The 21,575-nt window shown below is 40.8% G+C and overlaps 1 protein-coding gene across 3 annotated transcripts in view; it reads left to right on the forward strand.

The window, feature by feature from the left end:
- The window catches only part of arnt2 (aryl-hydrocarbon receptor nuclear translocator 2), a 132,448-nt gene that overhangs the window by 63,707 nt on the left and 47,166 nt on the right, over positions 1-21,575 (forward strand). For all 3 annotated transcript variants that reach the window (XM_086071335.1, XM_086071336.1, XM_086071337.1), the window contains 6 exons: positions 1,240-1,305; positions 1,824-1,909; positions 10,245-10,321; positions 15,829-15,963; positions 16,469-16,543; positions 20,345-20,496. In XM_086071335.1, coding sequence (XP_085927461.1) covers positions 1,240-1,305; positions 1,824-1,909; positions 10,245-10,321; positions 15,829-15,963; positions 16,469-16,543; positions 20,345-20,496 — 591 coding nt within the window. The remainder of the gene's footprint in view (positions 1-1,239; positions 1,306-1,823; positions 1,910-10,244; positions 10,322-15,828; positions 15,964-16,468; positions 16,544-20,344; positions 20,497-21,575) is intronic.

Here is a 21,575-nt window from a genome sequence, read left to right on the forward strand (position 1 = left end):
CTCTACCCAATGTGTTTTTTGACTGTGGGAATACCTTGAGGGAGCCCACTGAAGATCTGGAAGAGGATTCAAATTCAGGACTTTATTACTAGGGAGACTGCTCACCTCTGTGCCACTGTAGTACTGCCTTTGTTAATGTTAACCCTATAAAGCCTGAACCATAAAATATATGAGAGAACATTCAGATTCTTTGTAAATTGAGTATTTATTGGTACTTTTGAACAATTTTTTTTTTCCACATATGACTTTTGATTTGTGTCATATTTGATACATCCGGCCACAATGCTTTAAATTTGTACATTTATAACTGTCAAAACTATATTAAGAAATAGACATATCAAACATATTAGTATTTCCAAAAATCTGAAAGAACATTTCCCACTATTAATAAGTATTAAAGTGTCTCTCCTTTCTCAATTGGGGCGATCTTGCAAGGTTGCTGGAAAAGCCATCAGCTGGGTGATACTGCCCTCTAATGGATTATCAGTACAATGCATGTGTCAGATCATATTTTTAATGGGTTTTAATAGGAAAAAAATATTATACTCATGAAATAGAGGGCTCAAAATGACTTGTATTTAATATGATACATTTGACTTTATAGGGTTAAACTGTGCTGTGTCCTGTGTGTGTGGTTTATTGTTTGTTTTTTGCCGGCAGTTAGATGACACTTCTTTACTCTATAGCCTCTGACCCTAAACAAGCATAACCTCCAAACTATGTCAAATAAGCAGTGCACCAGGTTAGAATAATAAAAAGATATAAACACAATATCGCTGACATTTTGTGGTCCACTTTGTTTTGTATATCTGTCATAATGTCCTGCGTGTTTCATGACATCTGCAGTGTGCTAAGTTGTTAGGACTTTGTTGGGCTGGCGTTTTTCTCTTGTGTTGCTATTTCTGGCTCTTTATAATTCAAACAGCATGCTTCTGACTGCAAGAATCAGTGAACCACTTCTCTGACACATACATAAATTATCTGCTAGCCAACATTTCAGGGAAACTATTATTTAATCCAGACAGGCATTTGTAATGTTCAGCCATGAGACTGTTGTTGTCACTGTTGGATCAACTAATTTTCACAATGGTCACCAGGAAACTCTGATGGATACTTGCCATCTTTCACCACTGTTCTAACATTTTGCCCGAAAGAAAGCCAGTACCTGCTGGGAATTTGAAAATGGTATCATGAAAAGTCCAGCTGCAGAAATAACAGATTTCTTCTTTGTGTATGCAGGTGTGGCAGTGCTCCCCTGGATCACATTTCATTAAATCGTCTGTCTAATATGAGGAAGCGATACAGGTAAAAGGTCTAAAACTAAAGTTTGTCAACAGAAATGTTCTCCTGCTGTCCACACATTCGAATACAGAGGCAGAAATTATGTTAAATTATGTTTTGCAGCATCCTGAAATAAATGTTTTTTAGACTTTCAGTTGAAACTTTTAGTGTATGTTTTACATACATAGTCATCACAGTCAGAGCCGTAAATAGAGAGAGTTTGGTCAACTCAGTTTCAGAGCTACTATGCTGTGATTGGTCTACTGCTGGTCACATGACATATGGACGCCATGTTGTTACCCTGCTGCTGGGTTTTTGTAGTGTTTTGCACATATATATATGTGTGTGTATGTGTTTGTGTGTGTGTTTATGTACTCTTTGTTCTACAAATATAATACAGCCAATGCTATGTATGAGGCTGTAAACCGAAATAAAACTACATTAGCACGTTAACAATAATTTCAGAAATGTTAAATTGTCATAGCTCCACAGACTTGTGTCAGTGCTTAACATGCAGTGGTGTGTTTGTTTTTGACTGACAGGAATGGCCTCGGACCATCAAAAGAAGGGGAGGCTCAGTACTCTGTTGTTCATTGCACTGGCTATATCAAAGCTTGGCCCCCTGCAGGTAGACAAATACCCTCAACTCTTTGTCCCCTCTTGCTCCACACTTCACCCCACTGCATGAGTGAAAGCCAGAGAGAAACTGTGACCCTGTCAAATTGAAAGCAGCTGTGTGTTTTGCATTGCTCATTGATCAGAACTTGAATTAAAGCAGTAATGCACAATCACCTGCATGGTTCCCATATCTGTCAGTACACTTTTATGTTTGTTTTTGAAAGTATTTCTAACAGCTAATTCTCTAACAATACAATGCAAACATCTAATATCTTAGTTTGCAGTTATTTTTGCAGTGTTTACTTGCCAGTCTATTCACATCCACACACAATTCAACAACAATCCACATCACATAATGGGTATTTGATGTAAAAAAATAAATAAATAAATAAAATAAACAGTTTTGTTTTGAAGTGTTTCAGGAACTCCTAGCGTATCCCACAGACACGGAAAACTGTCTGTTACTGACTCATTTTCTGAGTCCCCAGGACCCCCCCACAAACAAAACTGCATCTTTCAGAGTGGCCTTTTATTGTGGGCAGTCTAAGGCACACCTGTGCACTAATCATGTTGCCTATCAGCTTCTTAATATGGCACACCTGTGAAGTGGGATGGATTATCTCGGCAAAGGAGAAGTGCTCACTATCACAGATTTAGACTGGTTTGCAAACAATCTAACAGAAATGGTGATATTGTGTACGTGGAAGAAGTTTTAGATGTTTGAGTTCCATCCATCAATCCATCCATCCACTGTTCTACGGCCGGGACGAAAACTACACTGCTCCTCCTGAATCCGAGATTTGACTTCCCGACGGACCCTCCTCTCCAGCACTCCTGAATAGACCTTACCAGGGAGGCTAAGGAGTGTGATCTCGCTATAGTTGGAACATACCCTCCGGTCCTCCTTCTCAAAAAGGGGGACCACCACCCCGGTCTGCCAATCCAGGGGCACTATCCCTGATGTTGTAGACTACATAGGTGTCAAACTCCGGTCCTCGAGGGCCGAAGTCCTGCAGATTTTGGATGTTTCCCTCCTCCAACACAGCTGATATATATGATCAGCTCATTAGCAAGCTCTGCACAAGCCTGATAGCGATCCTGCTGGTTAGAATCAGCTTGTGTTGGAAGAGGGAAACCTCCAGAACCTGCAGGACTGCGGCCCTCGAGGACTGGAGTTTGACACCTATGTACTAGGCTTGTCAACCACGACAGCCCCACAACATCCAGAGCCTTTAGGAACTCCGGGCGGCTCTCATCCACCCCTGGGGCCCTCCCACCGAGGAGCTTTCCAACCACCTCAGTGACTTCGAACCCCAAGATAGGAGAGCCCACCTCAGTCCCCAGACTCTGCTTCCTCAAAGGAAGACGTGTTAGTGGAATTGAGGAGGACTTCGAAGTATTCTGCCCACCGACTCACGATGTCCCGAGTCGAGATCAGCAGCACCCCATCTCCACTATACAGTGTTGATGGTGCACTGCTTTCCCCTCCTGATACGCCGGATGGTGGACCACAATTTCCTCAAAGCCGTCCGGAAGTCGTTTTCCATGGCCCCACCGAACTCCTCTCTTGTCCGAGTTTTTGCCTGAGCGACCGCCAAAGCCACGTTCCGCTTGGCCAGCCGGTATCTGTCAGCTGCCTCCGGAGTCCCACAGGCCAAAAACGCCCGATAGGACTCCTTCAGCTTGACGTGTCCACCAGTGGGTTCGAGGATTGCCGCCGCGACAAGCACCGACCACCTTACGGCCACAGCTCCGATCGGCCGCCTCGACAATGGAAGCACGGGACATGGCCCATTTGGACTCAATGTCCCCCGCCTCCCCCGGTACAAGGGAGAAGTTCTGCTGGAGGTGGGCGTTGAAACTCTTTCTGACAGGGGATTCCGCCAGATGTTCCCAGCAAACCCTCACAATACGTTTGGATCTGCCAGGTCTGACCGGCTTCTTCCCCCACCATCGGAACCAACACACCACCAGGTGGTGATCAGTTGACAGCACCGCCCCTCTCTTCACCCGAGTGTCCAAAACATGCGGCCGCAAATCCGACGACACGACTACAAAGTCGATCATCGAACTGCGGCCTTGGGTGTCCTGGTGCCAAGTGCACATATGGACACCCTTATGTTTGAACATGGTGTTTATTATGGACAATCCGTGACGAGCACAGAAGTCCAATAACAAAACACCACTCCCAATCACGCCCCTCCACGTCTCACTGTCATTGCCAACCTGAGCATTGAAGTCCCCCAGCAGAACAACGGAGTCCCCAGAGGGAGCGCTTTACAGCACACCCAAGGACTCCAAAAAGGGTGGTACTCTGAACTGCTGTTTGGTGCATATGTACAAACAACAGTCAGGACCCGTCCCCCCACCCGAAGGCGGAGGGAGGCTACCCTCTCGTCTACTGGGGTGAACCCCAACGTACAGGCACCAAGCCGGGGGGGCAATAAGTATGCCCACACCTGCTCTGCGCCTCTCACCGTGGACAACTCCAGAGTGGAAGAGAGTCCAACCCCTCTCGAGAGGACTGGTGCCAGAGCCCGAGCTGGTGTGTGAGGCCGAGAAGTTCCGACGAGACATAGTCAGACTCGCCTCTACATACAGAGGCGAGTCTGACTATGTCTAGTCGGAACTTCTCGGCCTCACACACCAGCTCGGGCTCCTTCCCTGCCAGAGAGGTGACATTCCATGTCCCAAGAGCCAGCTTCTGTAGCCCGGGATCGGTCCGCCAAGATCCCTGCCCTTGGCTGCCGCCCATCCCACTATGCACCCGACCCCATGTTGCCTCTTTGGGCTGAGCCTGGCCGGGCGGGCCCCAAGAGTGTAGACCCGGCCACCAGGCGCTCGCCAACGAGCCCCGCCTCCAGGCCTGGCCCCAGACAACATAGCTCCCTAGGATCATTGGGACACACAAACCCCTCCACCACGGTAAGTTGCCGGCTCACGTAGGGTCTCTTTGAGTTCCTATCATAAAAAATGGTAGCAAAAACAAAAGTGTTGCGTTTATATTTTTGTTGCTTATAATTTAACCAAACAGACATGTTGAACTATGGTGTGTCCTCTGGTTCGAATCACAGAATCAAATTTAGTTGGCCTATTTAAGTTGAGTTTTTTTGTGCATGGTGCTACACAAAACATTGGCCTTATGGAAGAAAGGAAAGCGTTCTAACAAGCAGTAAAGATAAAGGTAAAACAGATCAATAAAGATTATCTCCAAGCAGTTAAATGTCCCAGTGACTACAGTTGCACATATTCAGAAATGTAATATCCATGGGACTCTATCCTAGTACATGTGTCATTATGCCATGATTCATTCTCGCTCATATTTGAAAATTCTAATTCGTCATTTGTTTTTAATGGCCATTTCACATCTCAGTTCGAGTCACCACCGATTTGTGCACATCCCTAATTATTATAGCTGAGGGACACCAACATTTTTTTCCACATGTGGATGATTAAGGCTTAAGAAAATGTTTTTGAAAATGCTTTGTTAAGCTCATCAACCACACTTACATAGCTGAAGCCCTTTAGAAATGCTGTTAAAAATGAAAATAGGTGTTTTTGTTTCTTTATTAATGACAAATCTAGGTTTAATATACAGTGAACAATATACAGTGGTTTTGATTACAAACAAAATCTTTGATTTGGTTCACCAACTATGCTTTAATTCATGAACTCTGTTGTGCTTTACACAGCGAAATACTTTAGCTCTATGCTACACGTTTATCATTTTCATCATATTTTGGTTCACAAAAGATTCACGCAATGAATTAGCTGAACTGTGGTTACACTTTACTATTTTCTTATTTTAGTCTGCAGGATATTTTGATGGTATGCTGGCAGAAGTAAAAGAGCTCAAAATTACTGATGTGAAGCCTAAAAAATATCCAAGGCTAAGAAACTTATTTTGACCACATCCAAGTCACACATGTGTGTCACAGAAAATGTATACTGCAACAGTTCATACACTAGAAGAACGAAGAGGTTTTTTTTTGTTGGTCTGTCTTTTGGCTTTTTTTCATTGCCTTGTTTATAAAAAGAACATAGAGTACCATATGAAAATTTGAATTATGTCGGTTATACTGGTGTTAGGGAAATAAACATCACGCTCCAAACTAAACTCAATCCTTTGAACTTTTGATTATCTGGAATAACTCAAACTGAACTCTCGTACCACATGTGTCTAAAACATTGACACATTTAGATTCCTTACACGAACAATATTCCTCTGGAATGTTCTGTGCACATTACTTCTAGCAAACCATTTTCATCTGCACATGCTGTAATAAACTGCAGAAGAAGACACAGCATTCCGACAAATAACAGTTGCCTGCAAATTAACTGTTAATAGAGAAAGGAAGTTTAATGATGATGATGTTTTATTTTATATTTATTTTAGATATTCTTTGTTTATTCCTAAAGTGTGCGGGGTTTTTCCTGGCTCAAATTGAGGCTGAGGTGGTATCACCCTGACTATGATGGGGGACTACCAATACCAGGTATCGGTGCCAATACCAGTCTTATTTTAAGGTATCGGTACTCACGGTGGTGACCGATACCATTATAGGCCGTCCTCCTGCAGCCATTTTACGATCAGGGATTAGAAATTATATGAACACAAAGTTGCCATTAATTTTTGCCATTAACGACAATCATTAAAAATGTATCCACTGGTACTTATTAAATTGTAAATATAGTTCAGCGTTGTTGTAAAACACTGTTATGTTTATTGTATATAGTGTTTTTATGACTTTGGCGATGGCTGGAGCGCGCCACCTCTGCCTTGCAACCAGGAAATGGGCGTGTGCAACGGTTGCTTCATGATAATTTTTTTCTTCGGTACATTAAAGTAAAAAAAAAGAAGAAGAAAGCGGTTTCTTCTTCGGTTGTTGCTTCAGATCTTTTCGGTGCACTGCTGTTGATATAGCGCCTCCATAATGGCGCAACTGCAGTTAAAATGCGTTCCTGCCAAGCTCAATCAACACAGCTGGAGCGCTGTTTAATGTATATAGTATTTTTATGACTTTGGCGATGGCTGGAGCGCGCCACCTCTGCCTTGCAACCAGGAAATGGGCGTGTGCAACGGTTGCTTCATGATAATTTTTTTCTTCGGTACACTAAAGTAAAAAAAAAAAGAAGAAAGCGGTTTCTTCTTCGGTTGTTGCTTCAGATCTTTTCGGTGCACTGCTGTTGATATAGCGCCTCCATAATGGCGCAACTGCAGTTAAAATGCGTTCCTGCCAAGCTCAATCAACGCAGCTGGAGCGCTGTGTTGAGCGCTATCAGTGTCTCAGAAACTACGGACTGATGATTTTTACGGGGAAAAAATGCTTACAATAAAGAGCTATATTGCATTTTTGTCCGATTGTTTTCACACATTTTTTCCATTTATCGTATTACTAGATTATGCAAACTCTTAAAATAAGATAATTCAATTTATGAACCAATTTTGTTGTTGGTTAGTCATCTTAAAATTTTTGAAATGTTTGTTTTAAGCCTTACAGTACTTAAAACTGGCTATCAACACTCAATGCCAAGACTTCTTCATCAAATAAGATAAGTAATAATAAGTATCTTAAAATAAGCAGAATTATCTTGTCTGACAATTTTATTTTAAGTAAAATAACTTTTCAAAGCAAAATAAGCAAATTTAGGTTACATTTAAGAAATTATATCTTAAGATTTCAGTACATGAGGGGCAAACTTTTACTTTAATCAGTCAAGCCACACACAACACATGCATGGACCAATTGTAGAACAACACACACACAGTGATGCGGTTAAACAGACCCACGCAAGCACACAAACACAACAACTTATGTTGCAGGATAAAATTATTCATATCACATTGCAGTACAATGGGAGTTCAATTCAATATTTCACCCAGGGAGCAAATCTAGCCAGAACAGCCTCTGCCATCGCTGTCAGGGTTCCGGTTGCGGGAGGACCCAAATGCAGACACAAGAGGGACTAGTTGGATATGGTATTTATTACAACAGGGATTGGAGAGTTTCTTTTGAGGAGTGAGTGGTCTGTGGTGCAATGGGAAGCTGATTCTGGATAGCAGGGCGTGTACACAGGCAGGCTACACAGGCAGGCGGCACAGGCGAGATGACAGGCTGGAAACCAGGAGCAAAATGCAAGTCAAGATTGATATTCAAAAAAATCTCGTGATCAAAAAGACTAGCGAGTGGCCGGATGTACAAATTTGTAGGGAAGCAGTGACAATCTGGGGGTGTGGTGGAATCTGAGGCTGGCTGGAAGTAGGACTGTTGATTCCAGTGCACCAGACCTGGAAGGACTTGAATTACACACAAACACGCACACTCAGGGGTCCGAGGCCATAGGCCTGACAATCGCCTTAATTTTTCATCTTCAAATTTTATATTTTATAGCTCATATTTAATTTTTATTTCATCCCACTTAAAAGAGCATAAAATATGTGATATTCTGCGACTCGAGGCAGACAGTTCGTTTGTGACGGGTCAAAGTGGTGTGTCATCTTTCATAGATGTGACGAAATCGAGGAGTGATGAAAACATTTACTTATTTAGTAAATTGATACATTATCATTATCATATACAAGGCATTTTACAACCTTTACACTTATTCGACTCGCTGTCGCGTCACTCTGGCTACCTGCAGGTAATTGACCGTTTTATTTACTGTGCGCTTCCTTTGCTTTTATTGTTGCCTGTACTGTGCTCTTTGAGATTTATTTTATACTTGTGAAGTGAGTTATAAATAACATCTATTATTATTATTATTAAAACACTGGCTCAAACACTGATCTTAGAATTACTCTCAAATCAAATTATTTATACTATTACAATTATTAGATGAAATTATTAAATATGTCTTATTTGATGAAAATAAGACAAACGTGTCATAAGTCATATCTAATATGGATAAAGTAATATGTCATGTATATTATTACTCTTTCTACATGATGTGTGAATGACCTCAGCTGATGCTCAAAGTATGCATCATCATCTCTTCATTCACCTTCTAAACACCACCACACTGGATTTCAAATGAAACGGACAAGATGTGCTTTATTTGCAGAATTCCACCTTTATTTTGAGGGGATTCACGGTGTGGTCTATAAGTTTACCAGTTGTTTGAATATCCTCGGATTAAACAACTCAGTAATGAACATAGCGATTTCCAGCCAGTTGTAATTTCAACGTTCATTTCATGTACCAGAAATCTTGGCTTAAAAGATGCGATAGCGATGGTTTAGGACGCTAACGCTAGTAGCGAACCTGAGAACAACAGTCCTAGGCTGTACCCGCCCTGCTACAATATGATTGGCTGCAGCGTCGCTGGAAAGATATGACCATACCATGACGCGCTCCGTATCCATGCCATCGTAACGATGGACGTGGCCATATTGGATTAGTGCTCATGAGTTGCGTGAAAGGACAGAATGCAGACGGACCAAACCGAAACTATTCAACCAATCGGGTTTAAGGGTTTTCAAAAGCCATTCTAGCCCTAATATATATACCGTATTTTCACGACCAAGTAATTATAAGGCGCAGTCACAGTTACGGGTGCTATTTCTGTGTTTAACACACACTTAAGGCGCACCGCACTATTGGGCGCAGGCACGGTTAAACATACGCTAGCTCAAAATATATGGTAGCATGCTATTATGCTAAAACATATGCTAGTGCTAGCGCATGTTTTAAAAAAGGCTAATATATATATTAGTGTTGTTCTGATACCGGTATCCAGAGAGGCCCCGATACTGCATAAAAACTGTGGTATCGACATCGGCAAGTACTAACAAGTAATATGCCGATACCTTTATTTCCGATGCTAACACAAAACTTTGGATGCAGCATCTTGTGTCTCGCTTATGCACGTCATTCACTGATGTGTGACGCGTTCACTGCATGCCGAGCCAAATAAATCCCTCTTGGCCTTTGAATGCTCTAAACCAATGGCAGGGCAGCTTTTTCTTGTTGAACCACCCCCCCCCACCCGAAAAACACCAATGTATCGGTACGGTATCGGCATCGACTGATACTGCAAAATTGGGTATCGGAACAACATACAGATTGTTCATAAAAAAAAAAAATTATATATATATATAGACACATATATCTGTATTGACAAGCATGTTGGGATTATACTGTAATCAATCATATGCGTCACTGACTGCGTGGACAATTGTAGGATTATTGTCATTAGCAGACGTACATTTATGCTTCATAACCATGGCTGGGTTAGAGCCAGCGGTGGGCTTGCCTCTGCTTGCTGTTATTAAGTTTTGACAAGCAAAACAAAAGATAAAGCTTTGCAAAAATTTATGGATTAAATTGGATTGTCTTTCCCCCCAGGTATGACTGTACCAGATGAGGACACAGAGGCAGGGCAGACTGGGAAATATTGCCTTGTGGCCATTGGAAGACTGCAGGTGTGTACTGTAAAATTTCTCAGATGATTCTATACACAACAAAGGTATCTCAGGAGTTGGATTAGTTGCATTATGTCCCCCTCAATCTTAATCATTTTGTTTTGTCCATATAGTGTACAGTATTTTTGTATGATCATGATTCTGACTTGAAAATAAAAGTGAAGAAAATATGATGACAAAAAAATGTAGTGATTATATTTCCCATCATAACCTTCAACATATAGTATATACAGAATTTACATGATCATATTTGCAAGCACTCACCAGTGTAAGTGATGGTGGGAATTCCATGTACCAGCGTTGCTCATTTGAAAATAGGCACTCCTGGCGCTTAATAGGTAATATCATCCAACCTAGGGCTGCTCCATAATGGAAAAAATAATTATCACAATTATTTTGGTAATAATTGAAATCACGATTATTCAAAACGATAATTTTTTTGTTCAAAACAAGAAAATGTTTAAACATTTGAAAATATTAAGACAAACAAAATTATTTTAAACACTATAATTATGTTAGTTCATTTTGGACCAAACAGAATTTATAATAATATATATTATATAAAACTTTGAAGTTGGGGTGCAGCCTGTGCAGTATGGCTTGTACAAGCTAGTTTTGACAGGGGTGTGTGGTGTAAGAACTTGTGCGGGCGTGCCTCAAAACAACTCAAAATTTATATTATTAGGGCTGCAGCTATCGAATATTTTGGTATTCGGATATCCTACTAAAAACTCTAGCAAATAATCGGGTATTTGGATAGAAATAAAAATAAACCTGTATATACTTTCTTGGTTAAAGAACAATTATAAATACAGAAGACAAAAACACATTTGCATGTAATAAATAACAACCAACTGCTTTTCATTTTTAGATAATCAACTTTTTAATTTTTTTTCTTTTTTTACTTAAACCGCGCTTGTAAGCAAACTATTTTCCTCTGAAACAGTGAGATTTTAGACAAATCTCTCCCCATAGATTTTGGTCAATGGAAGTAAAGTGACGTCAGACCTACAATAGCGATTTTGTTGGCTAAATAAATGGCACATTTGAGTTGGTCTAGTATGTTAAGAAGTGATCAGTAGGAACGGCAAATTAGTCCGGCTGTCAGCATCAAAGTGTGTACAGTCCATCAATCCATTTTCTGAACCGCTAAGCCTCACAAGGGTCACGGGCGCACTGAAGCCTACCCCAGCTGTCTAGTACGGGCTGTAGTATTTACTAGTGTTTTCCTGATACCGATATTGGTTTTGGCAGAGGCCTCGATACGGTATTAAAACAGTGGTATCGTATCGGTGAGTACTAACAAGTAACATTCCGATACCATTAATTCTGACGCTAATATAGGACTTTGGATGCAGCATCTTGTGTCTTGCTCATGCACGACATTCACTGTTGTGTGACATGTTCACTGCATGCCGAGCTAAGATATCCTATTGGCCCTTGAATGCCTTGAGCCAATGGCAGGACAGCTTTTTCATGTTGAGAAAAAAAAACTTAGGTATCGGCTAAGGCCGATACCGCAAACCTGGGTATCTGTATCGGGGACCAAAAAACGGTATCGGAACATCACTAGTATTTACACATTTGAAAAGTAATCAGACGGCTGGAGCACTTTACCGCTGCTAGCTAGTGCGGCTAGCTTGCGGCTGGTAGCTCGCTGTTAGCTAGGGTTTATTTTGAAATTGTGTTTCTCTCGGCGTTAGCCCCGTGTACTGTCATACATACTGCCATTAGCTTGACTACGACTATCTCAGCGGGTATCCAGGCAGAAATGACGAGGACTCGTTGCAGTCCTAGTATTAAAAATCGTTTTTGTACGATTATGCCAATTTTGTAATCGTGGAGGGTAATGATCGAAATTGTAATTAAATTTCGATTAATTACACAGCCCTAATCCAACCTGTCCATCTTGCGCATGCATATCATGTCCTTTTCGTCAAAGTGAGTTTGAATTCTCTTGGACGGAAAGTTGACGCAAATATGCCCATTGTAAGTAATAGCCTTTTATGCGGCCAGGTGTCTTAGGGGAATAGTTACGGGATGTCCGGATCTCAATTGTCTGACAATCCAATTAGATGACCCACCCACAGATTAATGTCAATCAGGTCAAATCTGTTGGAGGAGTTCTTTAAAATGTGACCCCTATAATAGGCCAAAAATGGGGCAAAATTTGAAAGTATAGCCAAAATGCACTTGCTGTTGGGTTAAACATCTGGTTCCATAGGCTTTTTTGTAGGTCTTGGGCTGTTTCATATGCTTTCAACTTTTTGTAGATCTAAGTGACACGTACAACCGGGGCTGCTTATTTGAAAATGTGTAGGGGGTGTTGCTGAGCCATGTTTTAAAAACTCACAATAAACTATTAAAATAATGATAATTTTGCCGGGTCTGATGTGTGTGCAAAGTTTCATGAGTTAAGACACTAGGGGCAAACAGTGCATTATTTACATGACAACAGAATTTCACAACATGACCACTACGATGAAAAATAAGTTTGTAGACCTCTTTAGTCTTGTACTGTCATCAAATATGTGAAATATTGAGAAGAAAGGGCCTTCAGGGCGAAGTAAGAGCACCTTATATTGTCACAGTGGATCATCAGACTTTGCGGCACCGTAAAGGCATAGAGCCATGCCCAATGCCGAAAAGTCACAATATTCGGTCTGAGGCATGATCAACATTTTAAAGCTTTTCTGACAATTTTTCAACTGGGTCCTTTCAACGGGCTAGACATAGAAGATGAAAATGTTTAAAAAAAGATTTTGAATTAGATTTTGAAATTTCTTGTTACCACTTGGTGGCGCTATATTAATAACCGAATATTTTCATAGGGATGGCTTCATGTCATGACTATTAACATTAGTGATGCACCGAATATTCGACCACCGAAATTTTTCGGGCGAAAATTGCTATTTTGGCCATTTTCGGGCGAAGATGGCTATTTTTGCCATTTTGGTCATTCAGCCGAGATGAAATTAAAGCCGAAAGAATACGGCCAAAATAGGTTGGGGTGACGCAAGCAAAAAAAAGCTGCACGCAAGCGTCTGTTTGAATTAAACCGCGAATGCGGGTGTGAGTGTCCGCCTTTTCTTCTCGCTGGCTTTTCACCGGTCGGTCGCAGCAGCTCCCCGGGTCATTGCGCACACCGGTGGAGAGGAACGTCGCTTGGTATACAACATTTAACAGAATTGCCGTGTACTGCCGTACAGGTGAGCCACCCTTTCTCCCACAGCGCCTTCCCTCTTTTTTTTCCCATAAGAGCCGCTCGAACGCTTCCACTTTTTCACCGGCATCCTGGTGGCCGTGCTAAATATTTTAGCTAATGCTAGCACTATTGCTATCAACAGTTTTAAACACGGACACACTTACCGGGTGGCGGCAGACCTGTACAGAACGCTGTGTGTGACTTTGCAGTCCGTTCCCGAAGCCGATTAGCTGGTGCAAACAAATGTATTTATTCATTTTTAAACGTTGGTGAATATGTGAATGTGCTTGTGCGAACTACATTGACTATAAGGCGCAATCGCACCGCCAGAAAATGCTCAACCCTCGTTTGGTGTTTAATGTACCATTAGCCAGCGATGTGGGCACATTTCAATTAATATTGTGCTTGGTTAAAAAGCCAGTGATAAATACATCTTTTATAATAATATTATAATTTCAATTATTTATAATAAATGCAATGAAACTAAGAATTGGCTCTCTTTTTTTTTCCTGCCGTGTCGGTATTCGGCCAAGCATTTTTCATTTTCGGTTTTCGGTTTCAACCAACCATTTTCATTTTGGTGCATCCCTAATTAACATACATTTAGTTTGGGATTTTTTGGAGCATGTACAGGGGAGGTTTTAAGCATTTAGTCTTTCATGGTGAAGTAACTGTTGTTGGCCCAGGTGTTGACATGGTCCAGGCCAAGTTTGAAGTCAATAGGATGAAACGTGTAGGAAAAATGGGCGAATTCCCCCTGTAAATGTGCAAAAACTGGCAAAAATAGGACTTTCACAAAATAATACCTTATTTCCTGTTCATTTTAGCATTTGGCTTTAAGAGACTTTTTAGTTGGTCTTGGGCTCCTTCATTTACGTCAATTTATTTATTTATTTTTCAGATCTTGCTGAAACGTACAACCGGGACTGCTTTGTTAAAAACTTCTAGGCAGCACTAGTTTTAAAAATCGCACAAAACACTATGAAATATTGCTCAATTTGTCAGGCCAAATGTGTGTGCCAAGTTTCATGATTTTTTTTGTGCATATTTAGGCCCTCAAAATCGGCTTTATTTTCTTTGCGTACAGTGTGTTGCCACGCCCACATCGTTTTGCGAAAACTCACAAATTTCGTGTTGTAACAATGAAGGCCTAAACACTATTCTGAGCATTAAATATGAGATAGATCCGGTTAACCTGCTTGGATAAAAACGTAAATGAAAAACACTTTTTTGCCAGTAGATGGCGCTATCACTACGATTTAATATAAGTTCGGAGATGTCTTCAGGACTTGACTCACATCAAACGTGTGAAATGTTGAGAAGATCATCAAGTCAAGTTAAAGCAGCTTTTATTGTCACGTTGGAAACTTTGGGGCACCATAATGCCCTTAACGCCCTTTGCTGAAAATGTCCAATATTCAGTCTGGGGCATAAACAACATCTTAAGGCTTTTCTGACAAATTTTCAACTGGATTCCTTCACAGTAGTTAAAAACGTCAAGTAAGACATTTATTGTCACCACTAGGTGGCACTATATGTATAACCAAAATTTATCATATAGACGTCTTCAGGCCATGACTATTAACATGTGAAGTTTGTTTTTTTAACGTGAAGTTTGTTTGTTTTTGCCGCATGTACAGGGGAGTTATTAAGCATTTTGTCTTTCGTGAAGAAGGAAATATTAAAGGCAAAATTGTATGCCCTGCCCCCGTCATATAGTATTTCGAAAATTCTGGATTTTTTCCAAAGGTCTTGAAATGATACGAGCCAAGTTAGAAATCAATGGGATAAAAACTGTTGGCGAAGGGGGGTAAAGCATGACCCCTGTGAATGTACAATAATGGGTTAAAATTGGACATTTAAATAATTCATGGCTTACTTCCTGTACATTTAAGGATATGGCTTCCACTGACTTTTTTTGTGCGTCTCGGGGTGCTACACGAGCCTGCCAATTTTCGTAGCCCTAGGTCAAACGTGCTGGGATTGTTTTTTATTTTTCCACTCTATGGGGCACTATACAGCCATGCAACTTATATCATATTTTTTGCCTGGCCCGAAGAGCGTGCAAACTTTGGTGAGTATTCAGACGTGTTTAGGTCCCCAAAAATGCGAAAGTTTTCTGAGAAGAATAAAGAATAAGTTCTACAGATACAAGAGGGACCTTGCAGCAGTCACTGCTCGGTCCCTATAATAATAAAAATTAATATGTGTAAGAAGGTAGGTGGAGTCAACACTATGCTATTGGTATACTTTTGCTCATTCTGTAGTTTCATTAATGTTGTGTACTGTAACCTTCCCACAGGTAACCAGCTCTCCTGTCTCTATGGATATGAATGGTCTAGCGGTACCCACAGAGTTCTTGTCCCGCCACAATTCAGATGGGGTCATCACATTTGTTGACCCACGCTGCATCAATGTTATTGGTTATCAGCCTCAGGTAAGATATGAGAACTCAGGCATGACAATAACGCATCTTTCAGCGAAATTCGCCGTTTTGAAACCAAAATAGGTGACCTACGTGACTTGTGTAGATCCGATGAGAAAATATTTCATGGGGGTTATGTTGGTAACCTGAGAGTGTATCAGTGAACTTTGGGTGGGATGGGTACCGAAGATGGCACCGAATCTTATGAAATCGTACAGTGCCATGTTTCGGTTTCCGAAGCGCGTCTTTCTAAGTTGTGACTGAGGGAGTGTAAGTGTTGGCAATTTTCCATGGTGCACTTGACCGCGGCACTGTACGCACACCAGTGTACTGAGTCTGGCCAAATAAAAGCATAACATGTGTGGAGTTAAATCAATTATAGTTGAGACAATTGAGGCGTTGCTTGATATGTTGTTGATATGCTGAAGTCTAAAGTATTTCGGAATATTTTCACTTTTCACATTGAATTCATTGGAATACAACTGTAACACTCACTCAGTATTTACTTGTTTCAAAGGACCTGTTGGGGAAAGATATTCTGGAGTTTTGTCATCCTGAGGACCAGGGTCACTTGAGAGAAAGTTTTCAACAGGTAATTCAATTACAGCGTTTACTTTACATTCATTCAGGAGCAGAAGCCGACCACTCCTAAATCCTAGCCGCCGCTCCCTTCAAATTTTTAATCAAAGCTGTTGGAGGCTGGAGGGGAGGCTAAGACAGCAGCAGGGCTCAACACGACCACTTTACCCGCAAATGTGGCCATAGTGTTTGCTGGTAAAAAAAAAAGAAAGGCGTATGGCGCAAATGCATGATTTTATTAGTGGTGCAACGGATCATCTTTGACCCGTGATGCATTCAGATCAAGCGCGAGAGGACGAGTCAAGCTAGCCACCACACGTTGCTAAGGCCAACTCTATACTTGTCCTCTCGACGACCAACATCAACATAATAACATCCCCAAATCATATTCAATCGCTAATTAATTAAACCGCTCGTTAATTACGCCGTCATTGTGTGATACAGCACAAGTCTCCGGCGTTAGCAGCTAGCCGCTAATAGGAGTGTAAACACTGATATCTCTTTCGAGACAAGAGCTGCATTCAAATGCAATTGGACATTTCAAATGCACACAGAAAAAAGTCCTGACATTTATCAAGAGGAACGATAATATAATAATAATATTATGAGTCATAGTTAGTGGTGCAACAGATCACAAAAGTCATGGTTCGGATCACGGTTTGAAGTCACAGATCGGATTGTTGTTCGGATCAGCCAAAAACAAAAACATAAATAGTACTTTGTCTTTATTTTGTAAAGCGCTTTTTCCATTAAAAAAAAAAAAAACAAAAAATTCAAAATGTCTAATATAGCCGTGTAGGATTTTGTGTCTTGATTTATTTTGTAAAACGCCTTTTCCCATTAAATTAAGAAAAAATGAATCATTACAAAATGTCTAATATAGTCATTTAGGATTTAGGAACACAACTTTTAAGTGCAATATGAGGCAGAAACATTCTTATTTTGACATGGTTCATGTGTAAAATAACAAGGTGTTATTAATGGCTTAAAGTTGTGTTCCTAAATTCTAAACAGCTAAGTTTGACATTTTGAGTTGAATGTTTTTCTTTTTTCAATGGGCAGAAGTGTTTTATAAAATAAATGAAGACAAAGTTCTATTTATTTATTTATTTTAAATAATGAAAAGACCTCAACGTGCAATTTAAGGCACTTCCCTTCCTTTAAACATGGAGAGTGAATTACAAAGTAGCCTTGGTCCAGAATATTGAAAACAAATTAAAGTAAGCTGTCAAATTTACTTATCAGCTGGCAGCCGGACACTCAGACAGTCGTTGGTCATGTTACCAGGTAGCCGCTAGCCACTTCGTCGGATAATTCTGCCGTATCATAAATGACAGCGTAATTAATTAGCAGTTTCTTAGCGTCCTAAATTAGCGGTTGAATATGAGTTTGGGATAGCGTTGTGTTGATGTTGGTCGCGACTACAATGTCAATCGATAAATGAATGTCTAAAAAGAAAGTCAAGCTAGCCATCATGCCACGACGTGGGCAAACTTCCACTCAAACTTCAACTTCAAAAGTGTACTAAGGCTATTTGCTTTGCAGTCAATGTATTACTGTATTTGGTCAACTTTATTGTGAAGTTAGACTTAGCGTGTATCCTCCGTTGAGTATGTTTTAGCTTCCTTGACATGTCAGAACGGACTGAGCCGACCACGGATCAGCACCACTAGTCATAGTATAACAGGTGTATTTTCATCAGTTATCTGAGCTTCAATGACAATGTGCTCACATACTCCTGGTTATGAAACACTGATTTGATTGGTTATGATGCTTGTCAGGCTGTGAAGCTTTGGTTTTACCAAGGGGAAGAGGGTTTAGAGTAGAGACAGACCTATACGCTTTTTTCAGGGCCGATACCGATTATCGGTAGTCAAGGAGGCCAAATACCGATATTTGAAGCCGATATTTATTTGCGGGGGGAAAAAGAAGTTGGGGTCAACATTTTTAATAATAAAAACTCCTGCACTTGACTGCTTAAATGCATTTAAGCACATGTTTATTCAACAGCTTTTGTGATTTGCAACATGTTAAAGGGTTTTTATATCTTGCATGGTGCCCCAGGCTCAGCATTATGTCTTATAAAGTTAAATGAAAACAAATATCTTAATAAAATTTACTCCAGTAAATAAGTTTCTCAAAAAATAAATATAACTGAAATGTTCAATGTTCATCTTTCACTTATCTTTGTTTTAAAGTTCTAAAACAAAAAGTGTATCCTAAACGGAGCTACTGGCCACTGGCCAGCTGAGAAATTAATGTCTAATCAACACGGCTGTCTTCTCTCCTTTGCTTTCTGTGGGTGTTCCATCATTCTTGTGTGCCCCATATGCCACTGCAGTCTTCACCATACTGGTTTTCTGTGGTAGAAAGTAGTGAAACAAACAGCCATGAGTGACTTTCACTCTCCACACACATACACATACAGGAACACACATGCACTCGCTCACTGCTTGCTTTTATCAATATTTCCTAACCGTTGCCCGCACGCTAATAGCCGCTAATTCGTGAGCTCGCGAGCTAATTGTAGCCCGCACCCTAACTCCCAAATAGCGGTTAGCTGGCAGGCTAACCGTTAGCTGGCAGGCTAACCGTTAGCCCACACGCTTACTCCCAAATAGCCGCTAATTCGCGAGCTAACGCATTGTAGCTAGGGGCAGCTTTTATTTTTATTGCTTATTTAATATACAAGGTAGTAAGTTTAACTTACCTCTTTAGTGGCATACCAGCCCTCTCTTCAGCATGTGAGTGTCTAGAGAAGAGCAGAGCTTCCGCTGCTTATTGGCTGTTAGCATAACAGATAACATAATAGATTATCGGTCTATCTCAAGTTTGGAGGTCTTGCTATAAGAGCTGGACTCTCTGTGTTGGCTACCCTGTTCTGACACCCCTAGTGGTAAAGCCCATATCCCCCTGAGGGGCAAACATTTGCGATGCTACCAGTAGCAATTGTTGATTTCACATCAGGGTTTGTTCAAATGCACAAACGTTCACAAGCATTCACTTAACATTTACTAAACGTAGATTTTTAATGGCTTTTCTTGTTGCAAGGAAATTTTGAACATAATGTTAAAAATGTTGAAAGTGTTTAAAAAAATGAACATTTGTACATGTTCAAAAATTTCTTGCCATAAGAAAGACCGTTAAAACTCTAGCCCAGCGTTTGGGAACCTGAACGAACCCTGACGTGAAATCAATGTTTGCTAGCATCACAAATGTTTACCCCTCAGCGCCATCCAGTGGTCAAAATTAGCAAGAACAGTTAATGTTATTGAAAAACTGCAGTTAATGTGTTCTATGTTTTCTATCCCCACGTACATGATTGGTTTCCCTGATGGCCCGGTTCTGGCCCATGGCCCATCTGTTTGACACCCCTGCTGCAAAGAGTTTAAGCAAGACACAGAGACTTCTCACATGAACAGTATAATACATACTGCAGGCCACTTGAGTGACATGACTTAACTTTTATGTGTACCATGACTTAACTTTTATGTGTACCATGACTTAACTTTTATGTGTACCATGACTTAACTTTTATGTGTACCAATTACCCAGGTAAAAATAATTGTATGCATAAATCATTTTGGTACTAATAACAAGACATTTATTGTGTGGTTTTCAACCAAATGTGACACAGAACTTGTATAGGAAAGAGTATTTGCTCTCAAACAGGATGAACAGAAACTTGCTGATATTACTGATTTGCTTGGAATGGTACACAACTTTATGAGCATCGATGTATAATTTTCCCACATGTTTCAAATTGAGACTCTGTTGTGAGATATTCAAAATATCGAATATTGTCATTTTGCAGGTGGTTAAACTAAAGGGTCAGGTGCTGTCTGTGATGTACCGTTTCCGCATGAAAAACAGGGAGTGGATGTTGATCCGAACCAGCAGCTTCACCTTCCAGAACCCCTACTCCGATGAGATTGAATATATCATCTGCACAAATACCAATGTTAAGTAAGTTACTCATACACACTCAATCAAGTGTCATAAAGCTATAATGCAGTTATACATCTGCTGTGTAACTACTAAAACTTGTCAGTAAATGAGTCAATCACGGAGTCAAGGAGATGCGTGATCACCCGGTGGCTTCACGAGAGGGGGCGTTTCGGCTAAAATAGCCCTATGATGTTTGCTACGTGGCTTCTTTGGATCAATGTGGCGTGCTAGCTCGATGCCGTTTGCCCACAAAGCTTCATCCGTTGAACTGGTAAGTCAAAGATACGCGCGATCACCTAGTGGCTTCTCACGTCTTGACAAATTTCTTATCGCTAAGCTAATGCTCCTCCACATGCTACTATCTACTTCCTTGTCTACTGTGGGCTTTCGCCCCCAACATGCTGGCTCTCCTCTGATCAAAGCTGCTGTTGCCATCTACTGGCAACAATCATTTTTAAGCTCAATACTTGCTGGGGACGTGCATGAGGTTGTTCTACGTGCAGCGCAATAAAAAAATGCAAAACCCCAGTTAATTCGTGGATGGCACTGAGCAGTTAGATTAAAAACCCAAATTAATTTGTGGATGGCAATTAATGAGTTAATATAAAATACAAAGTAGTAGGGCTGCCAAGATTAGTCGACTAGTCATGACGCCGACGATCAAAACCGTTGACAATTAATATTAATAGTCGACGAGAAGTTTATTTATTTATTTATTTGGTGCTGCCTTGTCTCACACCCGGGGCTGGATGCCATGTCTGTGACACACATGCACAGTAGTGGTCATCCGGGTCATCCGCGATAGAAAGAAAAGCATTGTGGATAGTATAATGTCATGCCTAACCTGTGTTAGCAACAGAACCTGAAACGTCCGGCGCATTTCATCCAAAATACGAGGTAAACCTCCCTTTTACTTTCATGGCACCACGGCAGTGATAAAGCAGCATTTAAAAAGGAAGCATGTTGTGGCTGATGCCTAATAGCATTTCTGGCATAGTGTATATTGTCATGTCTAGAAGCTAGCATTAGCACCATGTGTGCAACATGATGTTCTGTTTGGCACGCTAACATATTTGTAAGGTCTATTGTGGATTATT

Source organism: Leptonotus elevatus, chromosome 3, assembly GCF_054856555.1.
Source record: "Leptonotus elevatus isolate MCC_2025b chromosome 3, RoL_Lele_1.0, whole genome shotgun sequence".
Lineage (NCBI taxonomy): Eukaryota > Metazoa > Chordata > Actinopteri > Syngnathiformes > Syngnathidae > Leptonotus > Leptonotus elevatus.